The sequence below is a fragment of the Capricornis sumatraensis genome, chromosome 9 (assembly GCF_032405125.1).
Source record: "Capricornis sumatraensis isolate serow.1 chromosome 9, serow.2, whole genome shotgun sequence".
NCBI lineage: Eukaryota > Metazoa > Chordata > Mammalia > Artiodactyla > Bovidae > Capricornis > Capricornis sumatraensis.
Window position 1 is genome coordinate 39,498,637 of NC_091077.1, and position 26,467 is coordinate 39,525,103.

Below are 26,467 nucleotides of genomic sequence, written 5' to 3' on the forward strand. Positions count from 1 at the left end.
GGCATGGGAGTACCAGACCACTTTACCTATCATCTGAGCAGCTTATATGCATGCCAACTAGCAAGTTAGAACCGGACGTGGAACAATGGACGGTTTCAAAATTAGGAAAGGAGCATGTCAAACCTGTATATTGTCACTCTATTTAACTTAAATGCAGAGTATGGGCAGTGGAGAGGCCAGGGCACCCTGTCCTGGGCGGCATATCGGCCACAGGGTGGCCAGTGGCAGCAGTGACAGCAGGGAGCCGTCCACTCCTGGGCAGCCTCCAACATCAGCTCCAGACTTCCCTGGACCCCCTTCCCTGTGATTCCAGCAGGGCCTCTGCCTCAGCCCCTGGGCAGCATGGTGATCAACATCCAACAGCTGGTGAAGGTTTACACACTCAACAAGGACCAGCAGTGGGACAACCAGAGTACCAGACATATCATCTAGCAATGTGGAGCAGCTGAAGGGCATGTCCCTTCAGGGCCTGACAAAATGTGGTCCACTGGAGAAGGGAATGGCAAACCATTTCAGTATTCTTACTTTGAGAACCCCATGAACAGTATGAAAAGGCAAAAAGGTGACACTGAAAGATGAGCACCCCAGGTCACTAGGTGTCCAATATACTACTGGGGAAGAGTGAAGGGCAATTACTAATATCTCCAGAATGAAGAGGATGAGCCAAAGGGGAAACGACACCCAGCTGTGGATGTTGTCTGGTTGTGAAGGTAAAGTCCAATGAAACAAGGAACAATATGGCTTAGGAACCTGAAATGTTAGGCTCATCAATCACGGTAAATTGGATGTGGTCAAACAGGAGATGGCAAGACTGAGCATTGAAATTTTAGAAATCAGAGAACTAAAATGGGTGGGAGTGGGTGAATTTAATTCAGATGACCACAGTATCTAACTGTGGGCAAGACCTCAGAAAATAAGCAGTAGCACATTTAACACTGGAAATAAAATAGTTCGCTGCACATTTAAAGCCAAGTTTGATGTCAATGAGATTTCTATAAATACTAAATTATGAGACATCAAATCATTAGGGAAAATGCTGTTACAAAAGATGTGCATTTATACACTGCCCATTCTCTAAACCTCTCCCATTAGTCCTGACGCTCCCAACACTTTCAGATAAAAACCTGGTGCTTTCAGAAAATGAGTTCAGAAATACAAGGAAAAAGACAAGAGTAGAAACCTGGTAATCCACCTTCTAATACTGGGAACAGGGGATCTCTGGTCATGGAACTGTTGGGTTGGTGCAAAATTAATTGCGGTTTTCTCTTAAATATGGTTATGCTATACAAATGAGAAATGCACATCATTTTGATATGCATTCCTCGCTTAATGGTTTTCTAATGACAATATTTGGCTGTTTATATTTAGACTAGGGAGATGATGTTACACAAAAAGGAAAACTGAGTAATTTTCTTATTCAAGTTCAAAATAGGTCAAAAAACAGCAGAGACAACTCGCAACATCATTTGCAAAGACAATAACCTTGATGAGGAGTGCAGTGGCCAGCCATTGCAAGTTGACAATGACCAACTGACAGCAATCAGCAAAGCTGATGCTCAAAGTTGATTCTCAACTACATAAGCAGCTGCCAAAGAACTCAAAGTCAACCATTCTGTGGTTATTCGGCATCTGAACAAATTGGAAAGGTAAAAAAACTCGGTTAAGTGGGTGCCTTTCAAGCTTACCGAAAGTCAAAAAAATTCTTATCATTTCCACTAAAGGACCATTTCTCATTTGTATTGTTATGTGCAATGAAAAGTGGATTTTATACACCCAACAACTGGCGATGACCAGCTCAGCAGTTGGGACTGAGAAGCTCCCACACACTTACCAAAGCCAAACTTGCACCTAAAAATGGTCATGTCACTGGTGCTCTGGTGTCCACTTGACCCACTACAGCTTTCTGAATCCTGGTGAAGCCATTATACCTGAGAAGCACGCTAAGCAAATCAACGAGGCACTGAAAACTGCAATGCCTGCAGCAGGCACTGGTCAACAGGTCTAGTGCTTCTCCATGACAACACCCGACTGCACATCACATAACCACTTCTAAAAAGTTAAACGAACTGGGCTACCAAGTTTGCCTCACCCACCACATTCCCCTGACCTCTTGCCAAATGACTTCTTAAACATCTCAACAGCTTTCTGTAGGGAAAATGCTTTCCAAAAATTTACTGAATCCCAAAGCATGTATTTTTACTTTATAGGAATAAACATTTCTTGCTGGTAAAAACATGTTGATAATAAAGGTTTCTATTTTAATAATGATGTGTTTGAACCTAGTTAAAAAGATTTACAATTCATGGTCTGAAACTGTAAATTTGAACAAACCTAGTAAGATCCCACATGTGTGTGGCTCAGTCACTAAGTCATGTCTGACTCTTGTGACCCCATGGACTGTAGTCCACCAGGCTCCTCTATCCATAGGATTTTCCAGGCAAGAATACTGGAGTGGGTTGCCGTTTCCTCCTCCAGTGGATCTTTCCGACCCAGGGACTGAACTTGCATCTCCTGCACTGGCAGATGGATTCTTTACCACTGAGCTACCTAGGCAGCAATACCCCACATGCTGCACCACAAAACCGACTCAGCAAAGCCAAAAAAAAAAAAAAAGGAAACCGAGTTTCCAGAAGACAGGAAAAATTAGTAGACACTCATGTGATGGAGTACCATCCTCACACCACTTAACTTTTTCCACCTAATTCACTGAAGTTTCATTTTAATCCCTAAACTTCCATGAATTAGGCCGGAGAAGGCAACGGCACCCCACTCCAGTTCTCTTGCCTGGAAAATCCCATGGATGGACGAGCCTGGTAGGCTGTGGTCCATGGGGTTGCTGAGTCAGACATGACTGAGCGACTTCACTTTCCACTTTCATGCATTGGAGAAGGAAATGGCAACTCACTCCAGTGTTCTTGTCTGGAGAATCCCAGGGACGGGGGAGCCTGGTGGGCTGCCGTCTCTGGGGTTGCACTGAGTCAGACACTACTGAAGTGACTCAGCAGCAGCAGCAGCATGAATTAGGCCTAGACACTAGCAAGTATCCTTCAGTAAAAAATGCAAACGTTTTTCAGAAAGGAAAGGGATTAGCAATCATTAACTTATTCATAAGAAATAATGTGATTTTCTTCCCCCTCCCTCCTATATCCTGGTATCAGCTAAATAAATTTGAGTTTCTGATAGGGGAGAATGTAAACATTCATTTGGGAACTCAGAAGTACTTGTAGGGAAAGGTTGGATGCTTAGGTAGTTCGGTGGCACTAGCAGTATGGAAATGGAGAGGAAAATAAAGGATGGCTGACTCCTTAATTTCTATAACTGTGTTCAGCAAAAACCTTTTCATCAAATGGGCCTTTAAAAAACCTTATTACATATAACATAGTTCAATTACACGTGGACTGCATCAGGGGCCTTAACATAATTTATGCAGTGATGCTTTGCCAAAATTTATTTCAGCTCTTTAAAATTTCTAGCCAACTTCAGGAATGTATCTCTACTGTATGTGCAAATACTGCCAGTGGATTCCATACAGAAACCCACCTTGGTTTCACTATTTATCATACTAAAACTTAACTTTATGTTCAAAAGCAATAAAACTCAAGTCTTTGGTAATGCACTTCAGAAATGGGGATACCTTCAACAAAAAACCTGTATCCAGATAATCGATCATGAATTTTACAACAAAAATATTTTTACCTTGCAGACTGATCAACAACTTTTTTTAAACTAATGTTTACCATATCGTTTTTAGTGTGAAATTAGTAATAATAAGGAAAAATACCTTCAGGCAAACAAAAAGGTCATGTTAGCCAATTAGGGTCTGAAAACTGCAGTTTTCTTATCCAGGTGTTTTCCATTCAAATCATGGTTTTTTTTTCCCAATAAAGGTTACCATAAATATAAGCTGCTTAACAATAACCTTAAAGTCTCATAGGCTGAGGTTTAAGTGTTTATACTTCATATGATAAGGAAACAGATACTAGCAATTTCAACACCTGAAGATTTGGCATTAAAAACCTCAGTAATCAGAACTTCTATTTCTATGTATGTGATATAAATAGCCATTGGAAAATAGGGCTTTCCAAGCTAACCTCCCATTTAATCTTAAAGGAAGTGTGTATGTGGTTTCCTTAACCTATCACGATGCACAAGTTGATGTCTTTCCATGCTACTTACCACCACTGACATCACCCAAGGAAACAGAACACAGTACTTAAAATTTAATGAAATTTCAACAGCAAACATTTCCTATCGGATCTGGTTTCTAATATCTGCCTACTGAGAATTAGTAATACTTATTACCTGTTCAACAACTACAGAAAAAAAATTAAAAGTGTGAGGTATAGTCATTTAAGAGTGAAGTAGTCAAGATTTTCTTTTACTCAAAAAAAGAAAAAAAAAATCACTTCAAAGAGTCAACTTTCATGTACAAAACACAAGGTCAATCACAATTATCACTGGACACAAAGGATATTCCAAAGGTTTTTAAAAATGGTAATTAATCTCAAAAAAGGAAAATTAATTTTAGCTTTTATATTTCATTATCAAGACCATGTTTGCTTAATAAGACAATTATGCTATTGATACAAAACATACTGTATTTACACTTAAATGTACAAAATAATTTAATGTTTACAAAAATATTAGCATGTTGAGTTGACTGACACAGTCTTAAGTAATCTCTTCTAGAGAAGTATAATAAGACCACTGATTTCCATTTCATTTCTTTTTTAATAAGTCAAAGAAAGGATGCTGCAATGCTTCATCCAGAGTAATTCTTTTCACTGGATCATATTCTAACATTCTTCGAACGAGGTCAAACAGTTTCTCATGTTCTTCATCATGACAAAGCATAAATTCCTGAGGAGAAAAATGATGTTAAAGGACATTAAAAAACTGTTTAAAAGTTAAAAAAAAAAACCACGTATCTTTTTTTTCTTACCTTCAACGGTTTACAGCGTCTCCTAACATATCTACCAGCAGAACTATGTTCATCCCAATCTAGCTGATTATGATGAAAATACTTGCGTTTTCTACAGGAAAGAGAAGTCTTGGTTAGTTTTAAAAAAGATTCACATGCTTACCCTGCCCTCACCAGAGAACAGGGGTAACAGACAGAACCCTGAACCATAAGCAGCTATCTCTATATACATAAGCACACAATTTCTAAAAATCTCAACAATAATTATTTATCAGATATCTTAAATTATATCTTTCTTAATCTTGTACCCTGTAAGGTTTTAGTATCCCACCTAAGTTGCTCCCAAATACCACATGTGTAACAATGCCAGCTTTAAAAACAGGTTCCTATAACCATTTGTGTGAATTCTGATGTCATTAGATCTGGAATGAGGCTGAAAACCTTTAACAATTCTACGGGTGACTTGTGGTAAAGCTATGTTTTGAAACCTCTTATATAGTATCTTGTCCAAAGACATATAACTAGTTAGCAAAAGTGTGGAATTCAAACTTAAGACTGATATGACTCCAAAATCAAGGTCTTTTTACTACTCTGTGTATTATTTTTGTATTGACCTAGGAAAACATTTATGCAAAGGTTAGCCTGAATATAAAAACACCATCTTATTTACTAGATCACAAAGTAAACACTGAATTACTTTTCAAAAAACTTTACTTCATGAAAAAAATCCACAATCTACAAGTTTTTGGAATAAGCAATAACAAAGATGGATTTTCTGTAGTGTGAGTATAGGCCACTGTATGTACCCAAGGGCTTTAATCTTAGAAAACATACCTTGTTTTCTGAATCATGTGTGTTGGTATGGGTCCTAATATTCGTTCCATCATTGCCAGGTGCTCTTTACTATCATGAGTCTAAAAAAAGTAGGAAAAAGAAACTTAGCACTTCCCATTTCTGTACATGCAATAAAGGGAAACAAAACAGTGCTTCTGTAAAAGGACCAGGTTAGACAATTATACAATTCATATTACACTCCATTTCAGAGGACTATAACTGCATGAGCTGTATTATCTAATGCAAGCCAGTAAAATTGAAGTCTTTCTGAACTGGATCAGTAAGGGCTGTATAGCAGATGGTGAACAGGTTTTTAAAATGTATTTTATTGCCGTAGAGTTGATTTACAAAGTTTGAATAATTTGTTTAATGTAAAACTGAACAGTTTTTCCTTATTTATTTGTATTTACTGGAAGATTACCAAAAATCTGTCTCATTTTATCAGTTGCTTAACTAACCTCCATTTACTGAATGGATAGCAACCTTGTAACACTTCCTAATCCTAGATAACAAAAATACAATCCCAGTAATTCTTACAACCCAGAGCTAAGTATGTGGGAACATGACTTTCAGAGAGGTTAAGATACTAGCTCAATATTATATAGTTCATAAATGAGGAAACTTGAGCTGTGAACCCAAGTGAAAGTTTTATTCTTACATTACATAGTAACAGAGTTTTGGCTAAAGTAGAATAAACTGTTAAACTGACAGCTGAAACCATACACTCCTTGAGCAGAGGCTGGCAATTTTTCTATAAAGGACCAGATAGCAAATATTTTAGGCTTGGATGGTCACAAATGGTCTTTATCACATATTCTTTTTCATTGTTTAAAGCAGACATCAGGCAGGATACAGTTTGCCAACCTCTGCTCTGGAGAGCAGTCTGTGAGCAATGCTTTTTAAACCCATTAACTACTGTGCCTAACACACTGCTCTCAAAATTATATTCTTAATTCATGACAGGAATAAATAATACAAGCTCCGTATCTTCACAAAGCACCTTAGCTGAAGACATTTTGGAGGGTGGAATCCAAATATAAACCGAATCTCAAACCAAAGTTAATAATCCATGCTTAAGATCCCAGTGATTTATAACCATAAAACCATTAAAAAATTTTTTTGTGTGTCAGAATGAAGAAAGCATGCACTATGCTCAACTTTTCCCTTGACCCTACAGCTTACTACCACAAAATCAGGTACCACCTCCTAGGAATGGCACAATAGCTACTTTCTAGATATCAAACTTATCTAGAGTACTTTTAACAACCTCAGTACAGATCAGACAAAAGCATGAAGTGCCCCACAGTAGTAAACACATGTATTCTGCAACCGCCACCTAAACGACTTTTAATTCATCGCAGCTTCCTCCTCATCCTGCACTGTCGTAACCTCAAATCAACCTTGACAGAATTAGCTAGGAACTCCCTAACAGCCCTCACTCTGCCCAGAACATACTTTGATCATATTACAACCCTATTTCAAGTTCTTCAATGGTTACACCACTTGAAGCTTTCAAGAGTTTGAGCTTTCAGACATTAAGTAAAATTACAAGGAAAAAATGTGGAGACCTAAATAACATTTTTGTCCTTTTACTTTGCCAAGTAAAGACTTATTTTTTTAAAAAATAACTATTATCATCTCTTAAAAAGGACATTTTAATACAAAAAGAAAAAAAAAAAAAACACCCCACCAAACAACAAAAAACAAGGAAGGATAATTTCTACTTGAAAGCCAGAATGGTAGCTGTACAAAATCATTTTCATTTTAGACCAGTCTGTATCTGCAAACCACTGACTTGTAGGATCAGCGAACTGACTCACTGGAAAAGACCCTGATGCTGGGGAAAGACTGGAGGCAGGAGAAGGGGATGACAGAGGATAAGATGGTTGAATTTTATCACCAACTCAATAGACATGTATTTGAGTAAGCTTCAGGAGGGCAGAGAAGCCTGGCATGCTGCAGTCCATGGGGTCACAGAGTTGGACTTGACTGAGGGGCTGAACTGACTTGTAGGATAAAACAAATATCTTTCTATGGCAAATGAGTACACTACAAGTGTCAGTACTTGCCTATTGACACTATTTTTCTATTTATCCAAAACACTTGAGAGCACTATTCATTCTTCCTCAACTACAGTACCTTTCTGTATGCCCGCTGCATTTATGAACACAATTTCTTCTTCCTGATATGGTCACCACACACACTCTGGCCTTATGACAAACTCCTACTCCTCCTCATAGCATGGATTAAACTCTCTATTTTCCTCAGTGATGCCTTCTCTAAGGAAACTTAACTGTGCCCTGTTTCTGGGTTTCCACCACACTTTTTACAATGTTCCATTTTAACAAATAGCACATTATACTCAACAGTTCTCGCATTATCTATCTTGTGTATGACTTCTTTGAGGTCAGAGATATTGTCTTTTCATTTTTGTACACGTAGTGCTTAGAAATGTGCCTAAAGTGTCACAGATGCTTGATACAACGTACTGTTTCTGAATTCAAGTGCAACATAACCAGAGCTGAATGAAAACTGACCATAGTTGCACTAACATAAATTTATGAAAGCATGTCACACACACACAAAATGGATCACGGTCACATGAACCATGTTTTTCATATTCAATAGGAACCATATGTTTAAAATCTACAATCACATGCAGAATGAATTATGACCATTCACTGAGAGTAGTATTTCATTCCACTATGGTTTTAGAGGATGACTATTTTGCACATGCAAATTTTAATCTTAAGAATACTGATACACAATGGCAACTTTCCAACATAGAAACCAAAACTTAACAGGTCTTTAACATTTAAAGCTCGTTATAGTGCAGTGCAACTAGAGGAACCCCTGCTCACCATAACCAAAGAAAGCCTGTGCATAGCAATGAAGACCCAGTGCAGCCAAAAATACATACATACATATATAAAGCAAAGAATTAGTAAATAACATTTAGTAAATACATACCTGAAAGACTGTGAAACCAAGGTAATATTCAATAAGAATGCAACCTATGCTCCAAACATCACAAGGCTGAGACCAACCTAAAGCTATTTAAAAACAAAACCAAGCATTTTATTATGCAACAATTTAACTGTTAATACACTAGATTTTTTCCTATGTGGGTGCTCTCTTTATATAGACCATTTAGAAGAATGATAGTAAATCCACAGCTTATGTTTTTAGTTTTATAGCAAACATTATTCAGTATCCTTTGAGTCCTCCACATCCTTATATCAAAATTATAGTATTTTAACCTAGGGGAATAGGCTTTTTATGTAAAACAAGAGACTAGCAAATGTTTCACAGTCTTTAAATTGCTTATGCAAAGAGGAACTCTGTTATATCCAGTTCATGGCTGTTCTTATGAAACTTTACATTTTACATTTTATTAATGCAAATACAGATCAACAATTATCCTCAGAATGCAATTACTAACCCCCTATCAATTATCAGCTTGATATCTGCGTTTGCTTCCATTAAAAGAAATACTGTACCACATAAATTATGTAGGAATTATAATAGATACAGATGTAATAGATATTACAGATATTCTAAGCACCCATAAGCAGAAATAGTCATTTGAAAGTTCACACAGAGGTATCTATATATGTACTTTCAGATTGTCTATACATGATCTATATTATACTTTCTCCTTCAGAACTATCAACAGTAATATTCAAAAAAGAAAAAGACACCTAGCCTTAAGTCTATATTTAATTAGAAAGAAACGAGGAAACCACAGATGTTTTCCTCTTCCAAAGTTTAAGTACTTAATACAACAATAATGTACTAAAAACCCACTTTAAAAGACATTTTAATTTCTTCTAGAAGTATCACTGAATTTAAAGACAAAGGAAGGAACGATATATGCAAGGAACTTATGCTTTAGCCATTTTTGTTAACCCTCACAGGGTGTTATCATTTGAACAAATGGAAGATGGAGTCTGTTTCTACTTACAGTAACACATAAAAAATTTGCAAATGATTAAGAGCTTGGACCTAAGATGAAAGTTTTCTTTTCCAATCACTCCTTTCTCCCAGTCCAGCTTTCTAGCAAATGACCGTAACGTTCTGTAGCATACCACTGTACATCATCTCATTCTGTTATGGGTTAGCTCTAACACTCTGGAATTTCACATCATTCAGTTTTACCAGAATTTCCCAACTTCTGTTTATTACCCACACCCTCAAGATGTAAGCTCAACTGTCTTCCTCTTACAACTTCCTCTTCAAACTAATTCTGCCTTTATCTTCAGGAGTAACACTTCACACAAACACATAATGAATGCTTCTAATTTTTCCATCTCTTCTTTTTTCTCCTGAAGACCAAGAACCCCAGTTTCGGATTTGTATCAACTATTTACAGCCTGGCCACCCATGGGACTGTATTAATACCAAGAATCACTCTATCTTACCCAACCTAGGAAAAGGCCATTAACTGAGTGTAAGATACACTGCCGTTTTACATGCCAATAACAAAGAAAAAAATGCCAATTGTTTTGTGTTCTCCCATATGTTAAAATGTGGGAGAAAATCTGCTTCTTAAAATTAATAAAACACAGCAAGTTATCTCTTTTAATTTTTTGGTTGCACTGCACAGCACGCAAGATCTCAAGTCTCCTACACCCACTGCAGTAGAAAAGCAGAATCTTAACCACTTAACCACTGGGGAAGTTCCAGCAAGTTTATGTCTTTTTAAGCTCTGAAAATACCTCTCCATCCACGTCTCTTTCCAAACACTTCTCTCTTACCTTCAGTGCAGCCTTCAGTCCTCAACCATGAACATACTTTCTAAACTACTGCAACAGATTCTTTCAGATCACACTAAGCAGAAATCCTAGTAACATCAACCTCAAAGACAAGCTCTAAACCTGCACTGTCCTATGTAGTAGTCACTAACTACACATCACTATTTAAATCTAAAATTTAAATTAATTGGCCACACTGCAAGTGCACAGTAGTCTACTTACGGCTACTAATGGCTACCATATTGGACAGTGCAGATATAATACTTCTATCATCATGGAAAGTTCTACTGGCTAGTTCTATAAAATATTCTTAATTTCCTTACCCTTTTACCAATCCTCTACTCTAGATAATCATCATCAGCTTGATTTCATACTCCTATTCTGAACTACCAGTCTTCTTGGACAAAAAGGTAAAAAGTGATACCATGAAAATGTTTTTACTATCCAACCTCAGTCGAAACTTACATTCAGCCAAGTATTATGGTTATTTCATTTAACTATTGTATCTCCCAGTGTCACCTGATCTGAATTTTCCCCACTGTCTCCAAGCCCCTCAAAGCCATCTGAGTTCCCAGCTCTATCAACATGACCTGGTGATTAACTTATAAATTTTGAGGCACAAGATGCTCTTTCCCTAAGCTCCCTCTTACACCCTGCATACAGATGTCTGCCCACTAGATCTTCAGCATTTTCATCAGCACCAAGCTTCAGTGATGAGACAAAAATAGGTGTTCCCATCACTTCAAAAACCACAATATGATGTAATTAAGCCAACAGAACTTGTTCTCTTATGATCACGTAAGACTGACTTGTTAAAAAATAACGACCACTTGGAATATCTTTACAGATGGTATCATATTATTCCCACTTAGGAAAAATAATTATAGCAATGACCAGACAGCTTTTATGGAAACAGAAAACATTTTCTGTACACTGCTAAGAAAATCACAACTATCCACCCACTACCTGGCCCCCCGCAATAGAAGCTGTACAGAACAAAAATGTCGTTTTCAATTAAAGTATCGGGAAGTCTGGTGTCTACTGACCCAAAATGACCTCTGGAGCTCTGTAATGCCGTGTAGATACCAAAGTACTATGATGTTCATCATCGTATGTTGCACTTCCAAAGTCAACAACTTTGATATCTGTGTTTTTCAGTGTGCGTTCATCACGTTTCTAGAAAAGTTGAGTAAACACAAAGATCAATATATAAAATACTTTACAGCACTATTCCAAAAGGCTTGCCCATAAATTCCCTTTTTGATTTTCAATATAACCCCATGAGAAAGGCAAAGGATTACCCTTTTGGGGTTAAACACCAGGATATAATTAGTCTTAGAGGTAAAATTTCTCATCCAAGCATCATATCAAGCTAATTTAATTTTAAAGATAACTACCCAAATTAAAACAAGTCTTTAACTTACCATTTTAGAATTATATTTGACTACATAGTCAGACTTCACAAATAAAATATTTTCAGGCTTCAGATCTGTATGGGTTAATTTATTATGATGCAAAACTACAAAAGAACAAAAAGATATTATTAGTTTCACTGACAAATTTAATCTATATTGGGGGATGGGAGGATTGGTGATAGACGCAGGAATCAAAAGCAGTTTCATCTTTACTTGTAATATGTGCAGTTTTAGTGACAATGCTTTGATATGTTACTTATATAATAAAAACTTTAATTTACTGGTATTTAAAAATTTAACAAAGTGTACTTACAATTTATTGACTGGCAGATCTGATATGCCATTTGCCTGATGTGGTCAATTTGAAATGGCAGGAAGCTATTTTCTTTAATGAAATCATAGGTACTAAGTCCCAAGAGTTCGAACACAATACAAACATGACCATGATGATCAAACCATTCTAGCATCTGGACACATCGGCTAAAACAGATCAAAATAAAAATGATTCAGTTCCTAGAACTTTGACTATTTCATGTAATGTGATGGATCACAGTTCCAAGTTTATACTTACAAGACACTATTGGGATCAGTACTATTTAAATGCTCTAATACTTGGATTTCTGAACGAGCTGCCTCACGATATCGTCCCACGTTTTTTACAATTTTCACTGCTACATGTATGCCATCCCTTAGAAACAAAAGGAGAAGGATGAATGTACAGGAGGTGGTTGAAGACATGCATCCTAAAATAATCTTTCAGGGCATTATTATAGCAGCTCTATATTAATGGTTTTTAAAACATTTTAAACAAAATTCACTTTACATGGAGTGATGATTCTCTTAATACCTGTGAATGCTAATATCTGTTTCCAAAAGTTTAAATTTACTGAGATTTTTTTTCCCCTTTTGGAGGAGGATAAAAATATAAACCTTGAATAGAATATACTACTGCTGAAAGCATTTGGTCATTCACAAAGAGAGACTGACTGTGACAGATGGTGCACAGATATTAGTGATTAAAAAAGGCTTGTCCTATGTATCTCAGTTTAATGGAAAAGACAGATACAAACAACTTATCATAAAGGTTACAAGTGCTTGACATGGAGTAGACAGAAGAAAGAACCTATTGATTGGGGTTAGGGCAGTTTAGACATCTTCAGAAAAGAGGAGACACACAACTGAGCCCTGAAAGACAACTATCAATTCATCAGATTTGGGAGAAAATTCCAGCAAAGAGACACCATCATTAAGTCATGAAGCTGAAAAAATGTTTAGTTCATTCAGGGATGCCAATAGGTAGAAAATAGCTACAATCTAGGGCAGTGTGCTTTAGACTGGGGCGTCCATGTGCATGTGTGTGCTAGGTTGCTTCAGTCGTGTCCAACTCTTTGTGACCCTATGGACTATAGCCCATCAAGTTCCTCTGACCACGGGATTCTCCAGGCAAGAATACTGGAATGGGTTGCCATGCCCTCCTACAGGGGATCTTCCCGACCCAGGGACTGAACCAGGTCTCCTACAGTGCAGGCAGATTCTTTACCATCTGAGCCACCAAGGAATACTTCCTACAAAGTATAGAGGGAAGTGGTGGTCAAGTAGTTAAGACACAGGCTTTTACTGCCGTGGGTTCAGGTATGATCACTGATGATGAACTGAGATCTTGCAAGCCATGTGAGGCCACCCTCCTCCCGCCCCGCCAAAGATACATCTCTGAATGCTTTTGAGGACAAAGGTTTCCAAATCTGCAACTTCCTTTTGTCCTCCTTCCTAATAAGCTGACCTTTTTGGAAACAAGCCAGCATTCAAACCTGTTTTCTTCACTATAGCCTTTTCATGTTAGAAAAAACCTCATGGATGTGAAGATTAGTATGGCAAGGTATGTGCTCTAGGATGTCCAAAAAAAAAAAAAGAAAAATCTTTGAGGCAAACAAATTTTTCTAGTGGCTGGATAGCTAATCTTTCCAATTCGCTTAAGAAGGTCCTAAAGAAGTTATAGGCTGGTAAATCATTCAAAAGTTATTTTGATGATTATAAAATCTATGATGTATATATCTCAAGGCTTAAAAGAATTACTACATGTATCATGGAAACATAATCACTACCATATGTAAAACAGATAGCCAGCGGGAATTAGCTATAGGATTCAGGGAACTCAAACTGGGGTCTCTGTGACAATCCAGAAGGGTGGGATGGGGAGGGAAGTTCAAGAGGGAGAAGACATTATGTATACTTATGGCTGATCCAAGCTGATGTATGCAAGAAACCGACACAACATGTACTGCAATTATCCTTCAATTAAAAATAAAAGGATTTAAAAAAAGAATTACTATAAAACTGCTGTGACAAAACTTCTTGTCTCATCTGTTTAATTGTACAGCCAAGTCTTCTAAGGGCTAATAGCTATAAAAATGAAAGATGGGTAACAGTGTTAGCTAATGCTACTGTAGTAACCATGCGTGGTGAGTGCTTAGCTGTGTCTGACTCTTTGCAACCCCATGGACTGTAGCCCGCCAGGCTCCTCTGTCCATGGGGTATTCCAGGCAAGGATACTGGAGTGGGTTGCCATTTCCTCCTCCAGGGGATCTTCTCCTCCCAGGGATCAAACCCAGGTCTCCTGTATTGCAGGCAGATTCTTTACCACTGAGCCACCTTGTGAAACCCATTTTAGGTCTAGTATCAAAATCTGTAACAGATCTTTGTGTACTTGATCAAATTGAATACTATTAATTGGAATGTCTCAAATACTCAAGTCTTGGAATCTCAAGATATTTTAAGAAAATTTTAATGGGACAACTAGTGAAATCTGAATCTAACCTGCAAATTAGTAGCCAAAATTTGAAAATACATATAATATGCAAATATCGAGAATGAAAGAGTAAATACTATAAAATGTTAAATTTGTGGAATCTGGGTGAAGAATACATGGGAATTCTTTGGATTATTTTAGCAACCTTGATAAGTCAAAGTGGGGTTTCCCTGATGGCTAGATGGTAAAGAATTGGTCTACAATGCAGGAGACTCTGGTTTGATCCCTGTGTTGGGAAGATCCTCTGGAGAAGGGAATGGCTACCTACTCCAGTATTCCTGGTCTGGAGAATTCCATGGACAGAGGAGCCTGGCGTGTTACACTCCATGGGGTCACAAACAGTCAGACACAACTGAGTGACTAACACTTTCACGAAGTCAAAGTATTTCAAAATATCTTAAAATGTTACTTTATGTTCACATTTTTGTGGTAGAGAGAAAAGGGTGATAAAACAAGACATTTAGGAAAATGTTCTTTATGAAAAGTGGAGTAAAAATAAGTTCAAGGAAAAAGCATTTCTAAGTAGTCAAGAAAAGTTTGTTCCTGGATGACAGGAAGTATGAAGCTATTGTCCCCTAAACATAAGGATACATGTTTACTAAAAAAAATCAACACTTAAAATAAGCTGGAAATTATACCCTCAACTATTTTATGATGACAAAGTTAGATGTCAATTTAAAAATGTGCACTTTTCACTCAACAGTTTTACAAGTTTCACTTACAAAAAAACCTGTAACCACAAAATACACATTCTAGGGCAAAACATGAAAAATGAAGCAGAGAGGATCAAGTAACAAAAAGGTTAGTATAACTCAATCTGAACTTTATTCTGTAGGCTTTAAGTAATTTCTTCATAGTTTAAGAAGCTGACCCTAATATGCAAATAATATATTTTGGAAATAAAGGTTTTTGAACCAAGATTAGCCATGCTTTATTGTCTTTGCAATTCAGAAGTGGGGTAAAGCACTCCAAATCTTTTTTAAAAAGCTAAGGGCCTACGTTCTCAGAAACTCTTCACTGGACCACTCACTTTAATTTCAATTGACTCCATCTGATAATGTTCAACATGCCTGATCAAAATTCACATTCATGGTAAATAAATCATACAGTTAAAGAAATTTTGAATACTTATACCTACCAGGAAACAAATAGCTACCAGTTAAATTCAGTTTCATCCAAATTATGGATCCTTCCCCACCAAAAATATTAGAATATTCAAAACAGAAAAAACAAACTTACATGCCATGATCAATACATTCTACAACTTTGCCAAAGGCCCCTTCACCCAAAGTGTCCACGATTTCATCTAAAGTGAGGGGGGGAGAAAGAAGTATAAGTACCTGAGCACAAATTATCAGTTATTCAAACAATGAAAGCTTAAGTGTGGAATATTTTCAAATGATCTCTATCAAAGCATAACTAAGGTTTCAGCACTCAAAATTATTTTATTTTCAGCTGTTACAAAAACAATTCAGACAGAGCTATCTTTCTTGCTCTAATCTCAAATTCCACTGATTATTTTGGAACTTTAGAGTAGAAATATTTAAACTCTATAGAAAAGAAGAAATACAAAAGAACAACAAACAAACCCACGAAAAACAAAACAAAAAAGCAATGAAGAGTTCTTTAGCCCCCCGCTGACAAACTATTCTTAAAAAGATTATTCTGTCTGCAAAGTTTAAAAAGTGTTGAAAAATATTCTATACATCTTGCTCTTAGAACGTCTCCACTTTGACAGATCAGGTGACCCTCCTCATCATCCTCTATACTCCTGGATCTTTTCCTTCGGTGGCTCTTCTGGAACGGCAAGTGGGCAGCACCAAGATCGTCCAGCCAATCAATATATCAGAGTGAATTCAGGGCAGAATACGCAATTCATTCAGCGGGGAGATATTCAGGCATTCAGATAAGCACCAGGCCACGAACAGTTGGCAGGAGCAATTTCAAATTCAGTCCCCAGAAATTCACAGGGCACAGTTTATGTTACAGAAGAAAAACATGGCAAGGAACAGATTTTCAGATAAGATACTTAAAGTGGCAATAGAAAAAAAACAACACAATTGTCTCTTTAAAATACTGACTTAATTGAAGTCTGAAATTTAAAGAATGCAAATGTCATGATCTATTAATCTCTTGTTATAAAATAGCATATGCTGTGAGTTGGGATGTCTAGTTTGTCAGAAAAATGTTTTGAAATGTCAATATTAGTTCAACGAATTTATTATTTAGCAATATTTTTAAACATACATGATTAAAATATAAGGGGACAATAAAGGCTAGTTAATTCCAATGTTCAATCTAATCAATGCTAGTTCTAGTGAAGAAAACTTGGGAAGGAAAATAATTAACTCAGTTTACTTATCAAACAAGTGAAGATATGTGAATTTAAAAAAAGAACAGGCTTTTTGGACATTTAATTTCCCATTCGGCACCCACTTTCAGAACTACAACGTAACTAATTGCAATAATGATGCACTGTGCTATGGGACTGTATTATATTCAGGATTAAGTATCCACCAGTGCAACTTTCTATATTTGTTTCCAAGTATTGGGAAACAGGTTTCTTTCAGAAAAAAAGTTTGAAAGAAAAGATGGGTGCCTTTTCTTTTTATAAGATGTTATAAAGCATAAAAATATTTTAAATATTAAAATGATGAAACTCATGATCTGGTCTACAGAAAATGAGTAAATGTAGGTAAATGAGGGCTAACTAATAGCAATAAATACAGATTAGTTTTAAGAATTTTGATACTTCCTTTAAGGATTCAAGTAATTTAAACACAATTATATTCATACAGTATTATAAACTTTTCCAAACTATTGGCCCAATAAGAGCTTTTACACACAAGTAAGTATCCACCCAAAATAAAAACAAAATGAATCATACCGAATGTGACTGATGACTTGAACAGTGTCTATTACGCTTCCTTTTAGGACTGCTTCTCCTGCTTCGGACTGAAGATTTACTGCAGTGGATTCGATAACTGCTTTCAATGTCTCTGTGATAATGTCTAGGAACATATCTTTCGCAGTAGTCATTTCTGTATTCATCAATGTATCTCCGGTCCCGATAATCTCTCTCATTCAAGGACCTTGCTTCTAAATAATGACTGCAAACACATTAAAGTATTAAAAATTACACTCTTCATTCTAGAATAGTATGGTTAAAAATAAAACATTCTCTCAAGTACTGCTGGTTTAAACAGCTAACTCAATAAAAGAAAAAAGTAAAAACTGATGGATCAGTTTATACTTAACTCATAAAACTTAAATAATTTTACTTTAACCAACAAGTAAATGTGTTCATATATTTCTACTAACATATACTACTATCAAGAAATAAAGTTTGAGTCAAATCATTCAACATATTCAGTGCTTACTTAAGAGTCCCTTTATCTTCTGGTCAAAGTTAAGACCAAAGAAAATTCACAAAACCGCTCTTCTGAAATTCATCAGTCTTAGGATATACCCATCTGTAACTAAGCTCTCTTCCTTTTTTCAGAACTATACACAATACGAGACAGGCCAAAAAGGATTCCTTTCTTAATGTAAGTGAATTTTAGATTTCTCTGGCACAGAGAATTTTCTCAAGAAAGCTGAATCAGAGCTATAATCAAATATATTTCAGCCCTTTCATTTTATAGATGGCTAAACCAAGATCCCTAGAAGGAAAATGATTTGCTATGGTTGAAGAGCACATTCTAAATCCTATTGTGTGCGCCAATTTTACACCTCACCTATCCCATCTTCTCTATTCCCAGCTTCCTATATCCTCTAAGAAATAGACAACACAGTTTTTGAAGGCTGCTTCATGTGCCAAAGATATCTAAAATATATTCCTCTTAAATGGGAAAAAGATCTTGTAATTGCTTGCTTAGGATTACCCAACCCCCTACTTCCCTGTGTATTTCGAATTTCCTGTCATTCCTGCGTGAGAAATAAACAAGAATTCAGGGAAAATAGCATCACCTGGTACCACAGTGCTTAACTTCTGAATCTACATATCCCTTTGAAATTCTGAGAAAAGATATGGACCCTGTCCCATAAGAAATGCAAAACGCATAAACAAAATTTGGCGAGAAATTTCAGAGGCCATGGACCTCAGGAAGTAAATGGATTTCAGTTAAGCAGCCTTGATCTGACGGAAAGAAAAAGACACACATTCAATTGGCCCAGTTTCCCATCCCCCTCTCTACCTGGGATGAGAGTCCTCTTCAACAGAGTGTGAAGCTTCAAGAGGGATGCACATGGAGCACTGAGGGAGAGAGGGGACACCTGCCCAGTCAGACACATCAGCTAAAATAATCCTAACAAGCAACGGCGTGACAGATGTTGACTAGACTGCCCTCACCAATAGGTTTCTGTTCCCCAGAATATGCTGTCATTCTTTTTCACAGGGGAGCTGGTTTAGGCAGAAGTAAAGGAGAAGCATCTCTAAAACTCTTACTCAACAGGGCTGGCATCAAATCCAGGCTGGGGAGATGCAGAAACCCCTTTTCCCCTTTCTCCAGTGTCAGCCTTAAGTTCTAGCCACTGGAGAAACAATTCAGGATGTTAGGGTAAGACTTTAGGTCGTCTATCAGTTGCTTGGAACCACATGGTATCTACATCAAGCTAGACATTACTATACTCCGAAGGGCACACCTGTTTAATCCTGTAAGGCATCCTTCCCATAAAAGGCCAAAATTTATCAGAAAAAAAACTAACACTAATTATCTTTAGCTGGACTGGTGCATGAGATTAGAGATGCTGATAACCATAATCTTCAGAATAACACAGACAGGGTGAAGTAATACCATGAGAATAAAAAGCTGAGGACTTCTTCAACCTGTAACAACCAAAGCTTAGAGATTACATAAACAAAGTCTACAGAATTATAAAGGCTACATGGACAGAGTGAACGGGATGAACAGATTGATTTCATTTCTAAAAATATTCACTAATCACCCAGTGAATATTTCACTATAGTTCTTCAAAATAGCCAAGACTAATGAGGCTATGCTCATTCCTTTTTATTTCCACACAGGTCCTGTGGGAGATAAAAAATATATATGAGGCAAAAATCTCTGCCAACAAATAATGACTCAACAATGCAGGAAATGCCAAAAGCCTGTATATGAGTGCTTAGGGTCACAGAGGGGGAAAAAAAATCTCAAAATGCTTAAAACAGTCACGGAAAATCTCATGAAAAAGAGAAGATTTACATCTTAAAGGGAAATCAGAATTTGGACAAAGTAAAAAGTAGAAGAAATGAGACGGGATAAAAATGGCATATTACCATCTGACATTTATAGAGCACTTTAACCACAGTGGCTCAGAGATGAGTTTGTCTACATATTACTTAGGAAACAATTTTAGCAAGAGCAATTTTCAAATAGGGATGCATAAGCAAATAAGCTGGGAACAGATCATCCAGAATCTTGCATGCCAGCCTGAAGAGCTTAAAACAGCGTTTCTCAGAGGATGGTTTATTAACAATATCAAAATAATGAATTATTTAAAATGAAGATCCCTGGCCTCAGGTGAGGCTCACTGAATAATCTGGTAATATGCCTTTTAAACATACCTCCAAGGTGATCCTATTCACACTACAGTTTGAGAGTCACTTGTGTACGGCTTGATATTCTTAGGTTACAGGGACTTCCCTGGTGGCTTAGCAATAAAGAATCCCTCTGCCAATGCAGGAGACACAGGTTCAATACCTAAGTTGGGAAGAACCCCTAGAGAAGGAAATGGCAACCCCTCCAGTATTCCTGCCTGGGAAATACCATGGACAGAGGGGCCTGGAGGGCTGCAGTCAGAAGAGTGCAGACATGATTTAGCGACTAAACAACGACAACTCTATGTTACAGGAAGACATTTAAGGATACAAAATGAGTGTTCACAGCTACATCAGTTTTTCTGTGCAGAATTAACCAATCAAGCCTGTAGAAACCGGGCAATTCACAGGCTACTTATGAATCAGGAAAATAAAGACACTTCACAATATACGTGAAAAAAGGTACGATAACTCATATACAATAAAACTGCTTATAAATCAGTCAGGAAAATACACTTTAATAGGAAAAAGGCTAAGAATAAAAAATAATGTTCAAAATGAACAATTAAAAAAAATAATGTTCAGTGGTCAGTAAATATATGACAGAGGACAAACTCAACAGAAATTTAAAAATTCAAATTATAACAAAACACTATTCTTGGCATTTCAAAATAACCAAGACTGATGAGAGAATGAAGGAGCAAGCTGTAGGGAATATAACTTGGTACAAACTTTCTGGAAAAATACATAAATATGTAGCAAGAGTCTTCTAAGAGTTCACACTCTAAACTGTCCTGTCTCTTCTTAGAATTTATTTGCAAGAAATACCAGAGGCAAAGATTTGTACACATAAGTATTTTTAAAAATAATCAGAAATAATTTTATATCCAAATAATGGGGGATTAGCATCCTATCAAAATTACCTTCATACATTTCTGTATTTTTCATTTTTTTCAGTAATTTTATTAAAAAACACTCTTGTAAAGTTTTGAATCTTAGAAAGACTATTAGACTACTCCAGATTATGGAGAGTAATTACCACCAGACATCTCTGGTGCCAAGAAGAAACTATGAGTCTAGCGGTTATTACACAATCATGTTTATACAGTTAATTATAACATAAATGAACTGTTCATCAATCATATCAGTTCTTTTTTACCTAATCAATAAACTTATGAATAATTAATATTATGATGTTATGCCTTACAGAGTATTTTGTATTTAATATAGGATACAGATAATCTCTATAGTACATTAATTTAGCTCAGGTCATTGAAATCCTGGCAGAGATTCTCTTTTCATACAATGTAAAGAACAATTAGTCTGCATTGATTACCAATAAGCTCACTGTTCTGCAGAACAGGTCTGTTTTAGCATGGAAAAGGAAAAAAATTACATACTGTTTTTTAAAGTAACCCCAGCTGGCTAATTTAGAAAGCAATCTGGCAAACAGTCCCAATGGAACATCTGCACAAAACAAGGAGAAAACATAGAACCAACAAAAACAAATGAGAAAGGGAAATTAATGGAGGACAAAATGAAAGAAACCACTCACCTAGGCTTTGTTTAATCATTTAGGAACTTTACAAAATTCCTCCAATTCTATATACATGTATTACCTCCAAATTTTACACTGGTAAAAATACACTAAAACAGGACACATGCCATTTGGTATTTTTATCGCGGCCCTTCCCTAAATTACTGGCTACTGCTTACGCAACGGAATGGTTCTTAAAACAGCCAAGCTTTGAAAATTCCCAAATATTTTACTGGTCTTATCTACAATCCAGCATAAGCAACTAATCCTCAGAGCATGTTAACATTCTCACAGGCACACTATTTTTCTAATTTGGGTAACTCTCCCCACCCTTCATTCTCTCTCATTTGTGGAGCCCTAAATAAATGCCCAATGTACACATCTGCCTAGTATTCACATACAAATCGAAAGCACCTGCTGGTCCTTTAATCACTTCACTCGTGTGTGTCCTATCACCACTTCTGTGTCTCATTTCACACCACTCCGTTACTGGCAGCAAGACTGGGTCAACTATCTCCCATAGGTCCCAAATGGATTCATGAGGGTAGGAACTCTGTTCCACTCACAGTAATGTCTAGCATATAACAGGCACTCAGGAGATCTTTTCTGAATGAGTATTTGTTGATGGATTTATAAAAACAATTTGACAGATGAAAGCTATACAAGCTAATGGCAAATCATTTAAACTATTTGTGTTAAAATGGTACTAGTTCAAGGGTAATTTACCAATCAGATTCTTTAAACTGGTGATGTGGTTTACAATATCTGTTCTCTTGCGTACTGCTGTGGGATCTCCTCTTCCGTTTATGACTTCCACTGTAGCTTTCATGTCCCCAGCTTTCTCTGCTATCCCAATCAGGGCAATGAGTTCTTTTGGAATGCCGCATCTGTTAATGGAAATGAAAAGTGAGTTGTGGAATCAGAGACGGCTTGTTTAGTAAATACGGTACTTTACATTAATATCGATTAAATACAAAAACACCTAAGACATGGGGTCACAGAGGTTCTAAGATGTTTGTAGGTAATGTTTCTCAAGGCATGGGGGCACTATCCCACTGGTATGTCAGATGATTGATTCTAAGTGGCACACAGATCCTGGTACTAAATGATAACACTGTGAGACCTTAATACTTTCTTTTTCAATTCTTCTGGATAAATTCTCAGTTTGGTGCTTGTCTTCAACTAACATTCGTTAACTGCTATTTTAAAAATAGAGTCAGGATTCAGGCTTAGAGTCTTTCTCTTGTGTCTCCTGTCTTGGCAGGTGGATTCTTTACCACTGCACCATCTGGGAAGCTTTCTTACCTTTTTCCTATGGTAAATTACTAATAACCTCTTAAATTACTGCTATTATCAAACTCTAAGTTATTGATGTTAACTTTAAAGGTGAGCTAGTTTAAAACAAGTATCACCAAGTATCATGCACCTCTGGCAAAACATTGTAACACAGAAATACTTAGGGATACTAATACAGGAGATGACTTTGTTTTAAAGGTAAGAGCCACTAATGAAGATCCTTTTGCTCCCTCAAGAGTTCCATTCTCTAAATCTTGAGAATGACTCTCAGCTTTGAATAGAACTCAGGGTGTGAACAAAACACAGTATTCAACTGAGAACCTGAAGAGCAATAAAAAGCCATTTTATGAACTCATTTCTTCTAACCACAAGTTTATTTTCAAATCATCCTGCAGCCTTCTTAAAATTAAACGTATCTGCTGTAGATCTGGCATGACTAAGAAAATGAACCTATAAGGACGAATATGGTCACACCGAAATCAGACAGCAACCTACAAACTTCATTAGGTTTTTTAGGATCTGTATTCTAACAAGTCATCCCTATGCCTCTCCACATCTTAGCTCTTTCACAAAGCAGCTTCGTTTTTAACAGCTGTCCAAACTCTGTTGAAGGCCCTGAGTTTCACAACCCAGCAAGGAGCTGAAAAAGGTAAACTGGAACAAAGCCAGCTTAGTTAACCTCCTTCAGTCTGACCAAATGACTCAGTAACAAGCAAATGAATTCAAGTAACAAAACTTAAATGATTTCAAATGGTTTAAAAAAGATTTTGAAATGAGGCATCTCCTGGGAGGTATTTCCTAAGAAAATATAGCTAAAATGCCATCAGAGGCTGAAGCCACTAATACTCAGGTCTTTTAACTCACTTCTCTTACTGATTCTAATGCTATGCCCATCACACATACTTCTGATATGTAGCTTCTCTTTTAGCTCGCTTTAAAAAAGAAAGATAAGACACTGGTTAAGTTAAACAAAAGCTCTAAAACTCTAGTTAGGGTTCTCACTGGAAATTGGTAAGTGAGCATTTGGATTTGACCTATTCATAGGTCATTTGAATATGGGAAACTGAAATAAATCACACTATAAATTAAGGAGCAAAAAAGACCATCAGAAAAGCCATAAAAAGAACTGTATTTTTAGTGGAATTCTTCTGACCCTTTGATTACCCCAACTGTATTTTAATCACACAGGAACTTTAAAATTGCTTAGTTAAGCATTCTTAAATCATACCAAGCAAAATCCCATCTGATGTTTGATGCTTATTATTATGACTAATACATAGTTTTTGCAAAACATGTCTGCTTCAGTTTTTTCCTTCTACTGTCAGCCAGCCAAAACTAGCTCACCTGTGAACAAAACGTAATTCTTATATAACCAGTTATCAATGTGCAAATATTAAAATAACAGTCTTGAGAGAGCCAAAGTTTTTTATTTCTCTAGCCAAGTTCACTACTTTCATTTTAATTCATCTGTTAGGAAGCCCTCCTTCACTACTATTCACAATTATTTTCTTAGGAGCCCAAGAAAAGAATCCCAGACCCAGGTTACACAAATTAAGTTCCTTCACATACAAAACAAAAAACAAAAACAAAAACCCAACCCCCTAGAATTACTGCATTACCTCTAACTAATAAGAATTCTACATGTTAGAATCATCAGACATCTTCCAATAAAAACACCAGATACAAAAAAACACCAGATATGCTTATATCCGTCTTGGAAACCTGATTCTCTACTGCCTTTTAACACTCTATTTTACCCAACAATTTTATATCTATATATATGGCTTTAAAATATCTATAAAGGTTAAAGTTATGATTAGATGGCTCCAAGAGGATGTACCTGATAACAAAAAGCCTGAAGGTCTATGTATGGAACACAAGCATACAAAGACAGCTATAAAATGAGATCAGGAGATTGACCCGGTCAGTTTGGAGTGCTGTTTCCAAAGGACAGGATAAGCATACCACGGTTGCTTAAATAATCAAAGACAGTGTGATTCAAAAGCATCAGAAATGCAAATCTGCTGCAATAATGACACGCTCCACTTTAAAAAGTCTGCACAATGGATGAGTCTCTCCATATTTACATCTCATAAGCACGAGCTAAATTCCACCTGAACTCGCAGACTTGCAGTTCCTCGGACGCCCAAGTCCACAGCCCCAGCCTATCCGCCAGGGCACTTGGCCAGGGCCTTTGGCGCACAGAAGAGATCTGACCCCGGAAAATCCCCGAATGCTACCAACAGCTGAGGCCAGGCACCCAGGGGAAGGTTTGACCTAGGAGTACACTTGCTCCAGGCGGTTCTAGAAGGGTTCCAAGACAGGTCCTCACTCTGACCGGCGGGACGAAGCACGGCCTAAGTTGCCATGATGCGAGAGGCCTGGGTGCTCTGAAAAAACCTAGCGGCAGAGCCGAGGCCTTTTATCCCTAAGATTTTAAATCTACTATGACGCCCGGGCAACTTTAGGTTTTAAATGTCACAAGCAGAGCTGTGTCCCAAGCGCACCCCGGTCGTCGAGGCCCCGAATCCCGTCGTTTTCCCGACATCTGGCTTCGAGACTTACAAAACTGGGAAGCCGCCCAGCCCAGAACACAGTGCCTGAAGCCTTACCTCCGCAAAAACAAAAGGCCCTTTGGCCGAGAACTGTCGGCAAACCGCCGTCTTCTCGCTCCAAAAGCTGCGACAAACACCCTACAAAATGGCGGCAGCGCCGTCTCCCTACAACCCCCCGGCAGCCTCTAGCACCGCCCACACCAGGCGAACGCGCCTGCGTGACAGAGCTCCCGCGCTCCCTCCCCACCCCTAAGGGGCGGGTTCCACGTGACGTCAGGGATGGCCCCGCCTTCCACCACGCAGTTCTCCCCGCTGAGCAGTCCCCGCCCTGAGACCTGCTTTGGTTGAGGCTGCGCCCTAGATTGTTTTCGTTCTGGGAGCACCTGGGTCAAACTGGGCGGAAACGCCCTAAGCTTGTGGCGCCTGTCTGCAGCTGTGGGAGGGGTTATTCTGAATGCAGCACCTCTCAGCAGAGGCAACGAAGGCTCCGTTTCCTGCTCTTCCGCCCAAGTGAGCCGCACCATGGCACTTTGGCTGCCTGCCTTCCGCCTACCGGAGGACCTCAGTTCAGTTCAGTCGCTGAGTCGTGTTCGACTTTTTGCGACCTCATGAACCGCAGCACGCCAGGCCTCCCTGTCCATCACCAACTCCCGAAGTTTACTCAAACTCATATCCATTGAGTCAGTGATGGAATCCAACCATCTCATCCTCTGTCGTCCCCTTCTCCTCCCGCCCTCAATCCCTCAACTCAGGCACAATCATCACGAAAGAGACAAGCCCCAAATCGGCTCGGTAAACCAGGTCCAGACT

The 26,467-nt window shown here is 37.6% G+C and overlaps 1 protein-coding gene across 3 annotated transcripts; it reads right to left on the bottom strand.

Annotated features, from left to right (window-relative positions):
• Positions 1–4,270: 4,270 nt before the first annotated feature.
• On the bottom strand, positions 4,271–25,824 carry CLK4 (CDC like kinase 4). 3 transcript variants are annotated; one of them, XM_068979442.1, is made up of 13 exons: positions 25,715–25,824; positions 22,533–22,693; positions 17,618–17,840; positions 16,437–16,527; positions 15,970–16,036; positions 12,496–12,612; positions 12,238–12,404; positions 11,934–12,028; positions 11,556–11,685; positions 8,726–8,808; positions 5,756–5,835; positions 4,943–5,033; positions 4,271–4,860 (listed from the first exon to the last, which is right to left on the bottom strand). In XM_068979442.1, exons 2-13 carry the CDS (start codon positions 22,691–22,693, stop codon positions 4,720–4,722), a joined length of 1,446 nt encoding a protein of 481 aa, XP_068835543.1. In that variant the 5' UTR covers positions 25,715–25,824; the 3' UTR covers positions 4,271–4,719. The 3 variants fall into 3 exon arrangements, with proteins under 3 accessions (XP_068835543.1, XP_068835544.1, XP_068835546.1); XM_068979443.1 differs by lacking the exon at positions 25,715–25,824 and adding an exon at positions 18,927–18,985 and having other exon boundaries at positions 22,533–22,610; XM_068979445.1 differs by lacking the exons at positions 16,437–16,527; positions 22,533–22,693; positions 25,715–25,824 and having other exon boundaries at positions 17,618–17,741.
• Between the last annotated feature and the right edge of the window lie 643 nt (positions 25,825–26,467).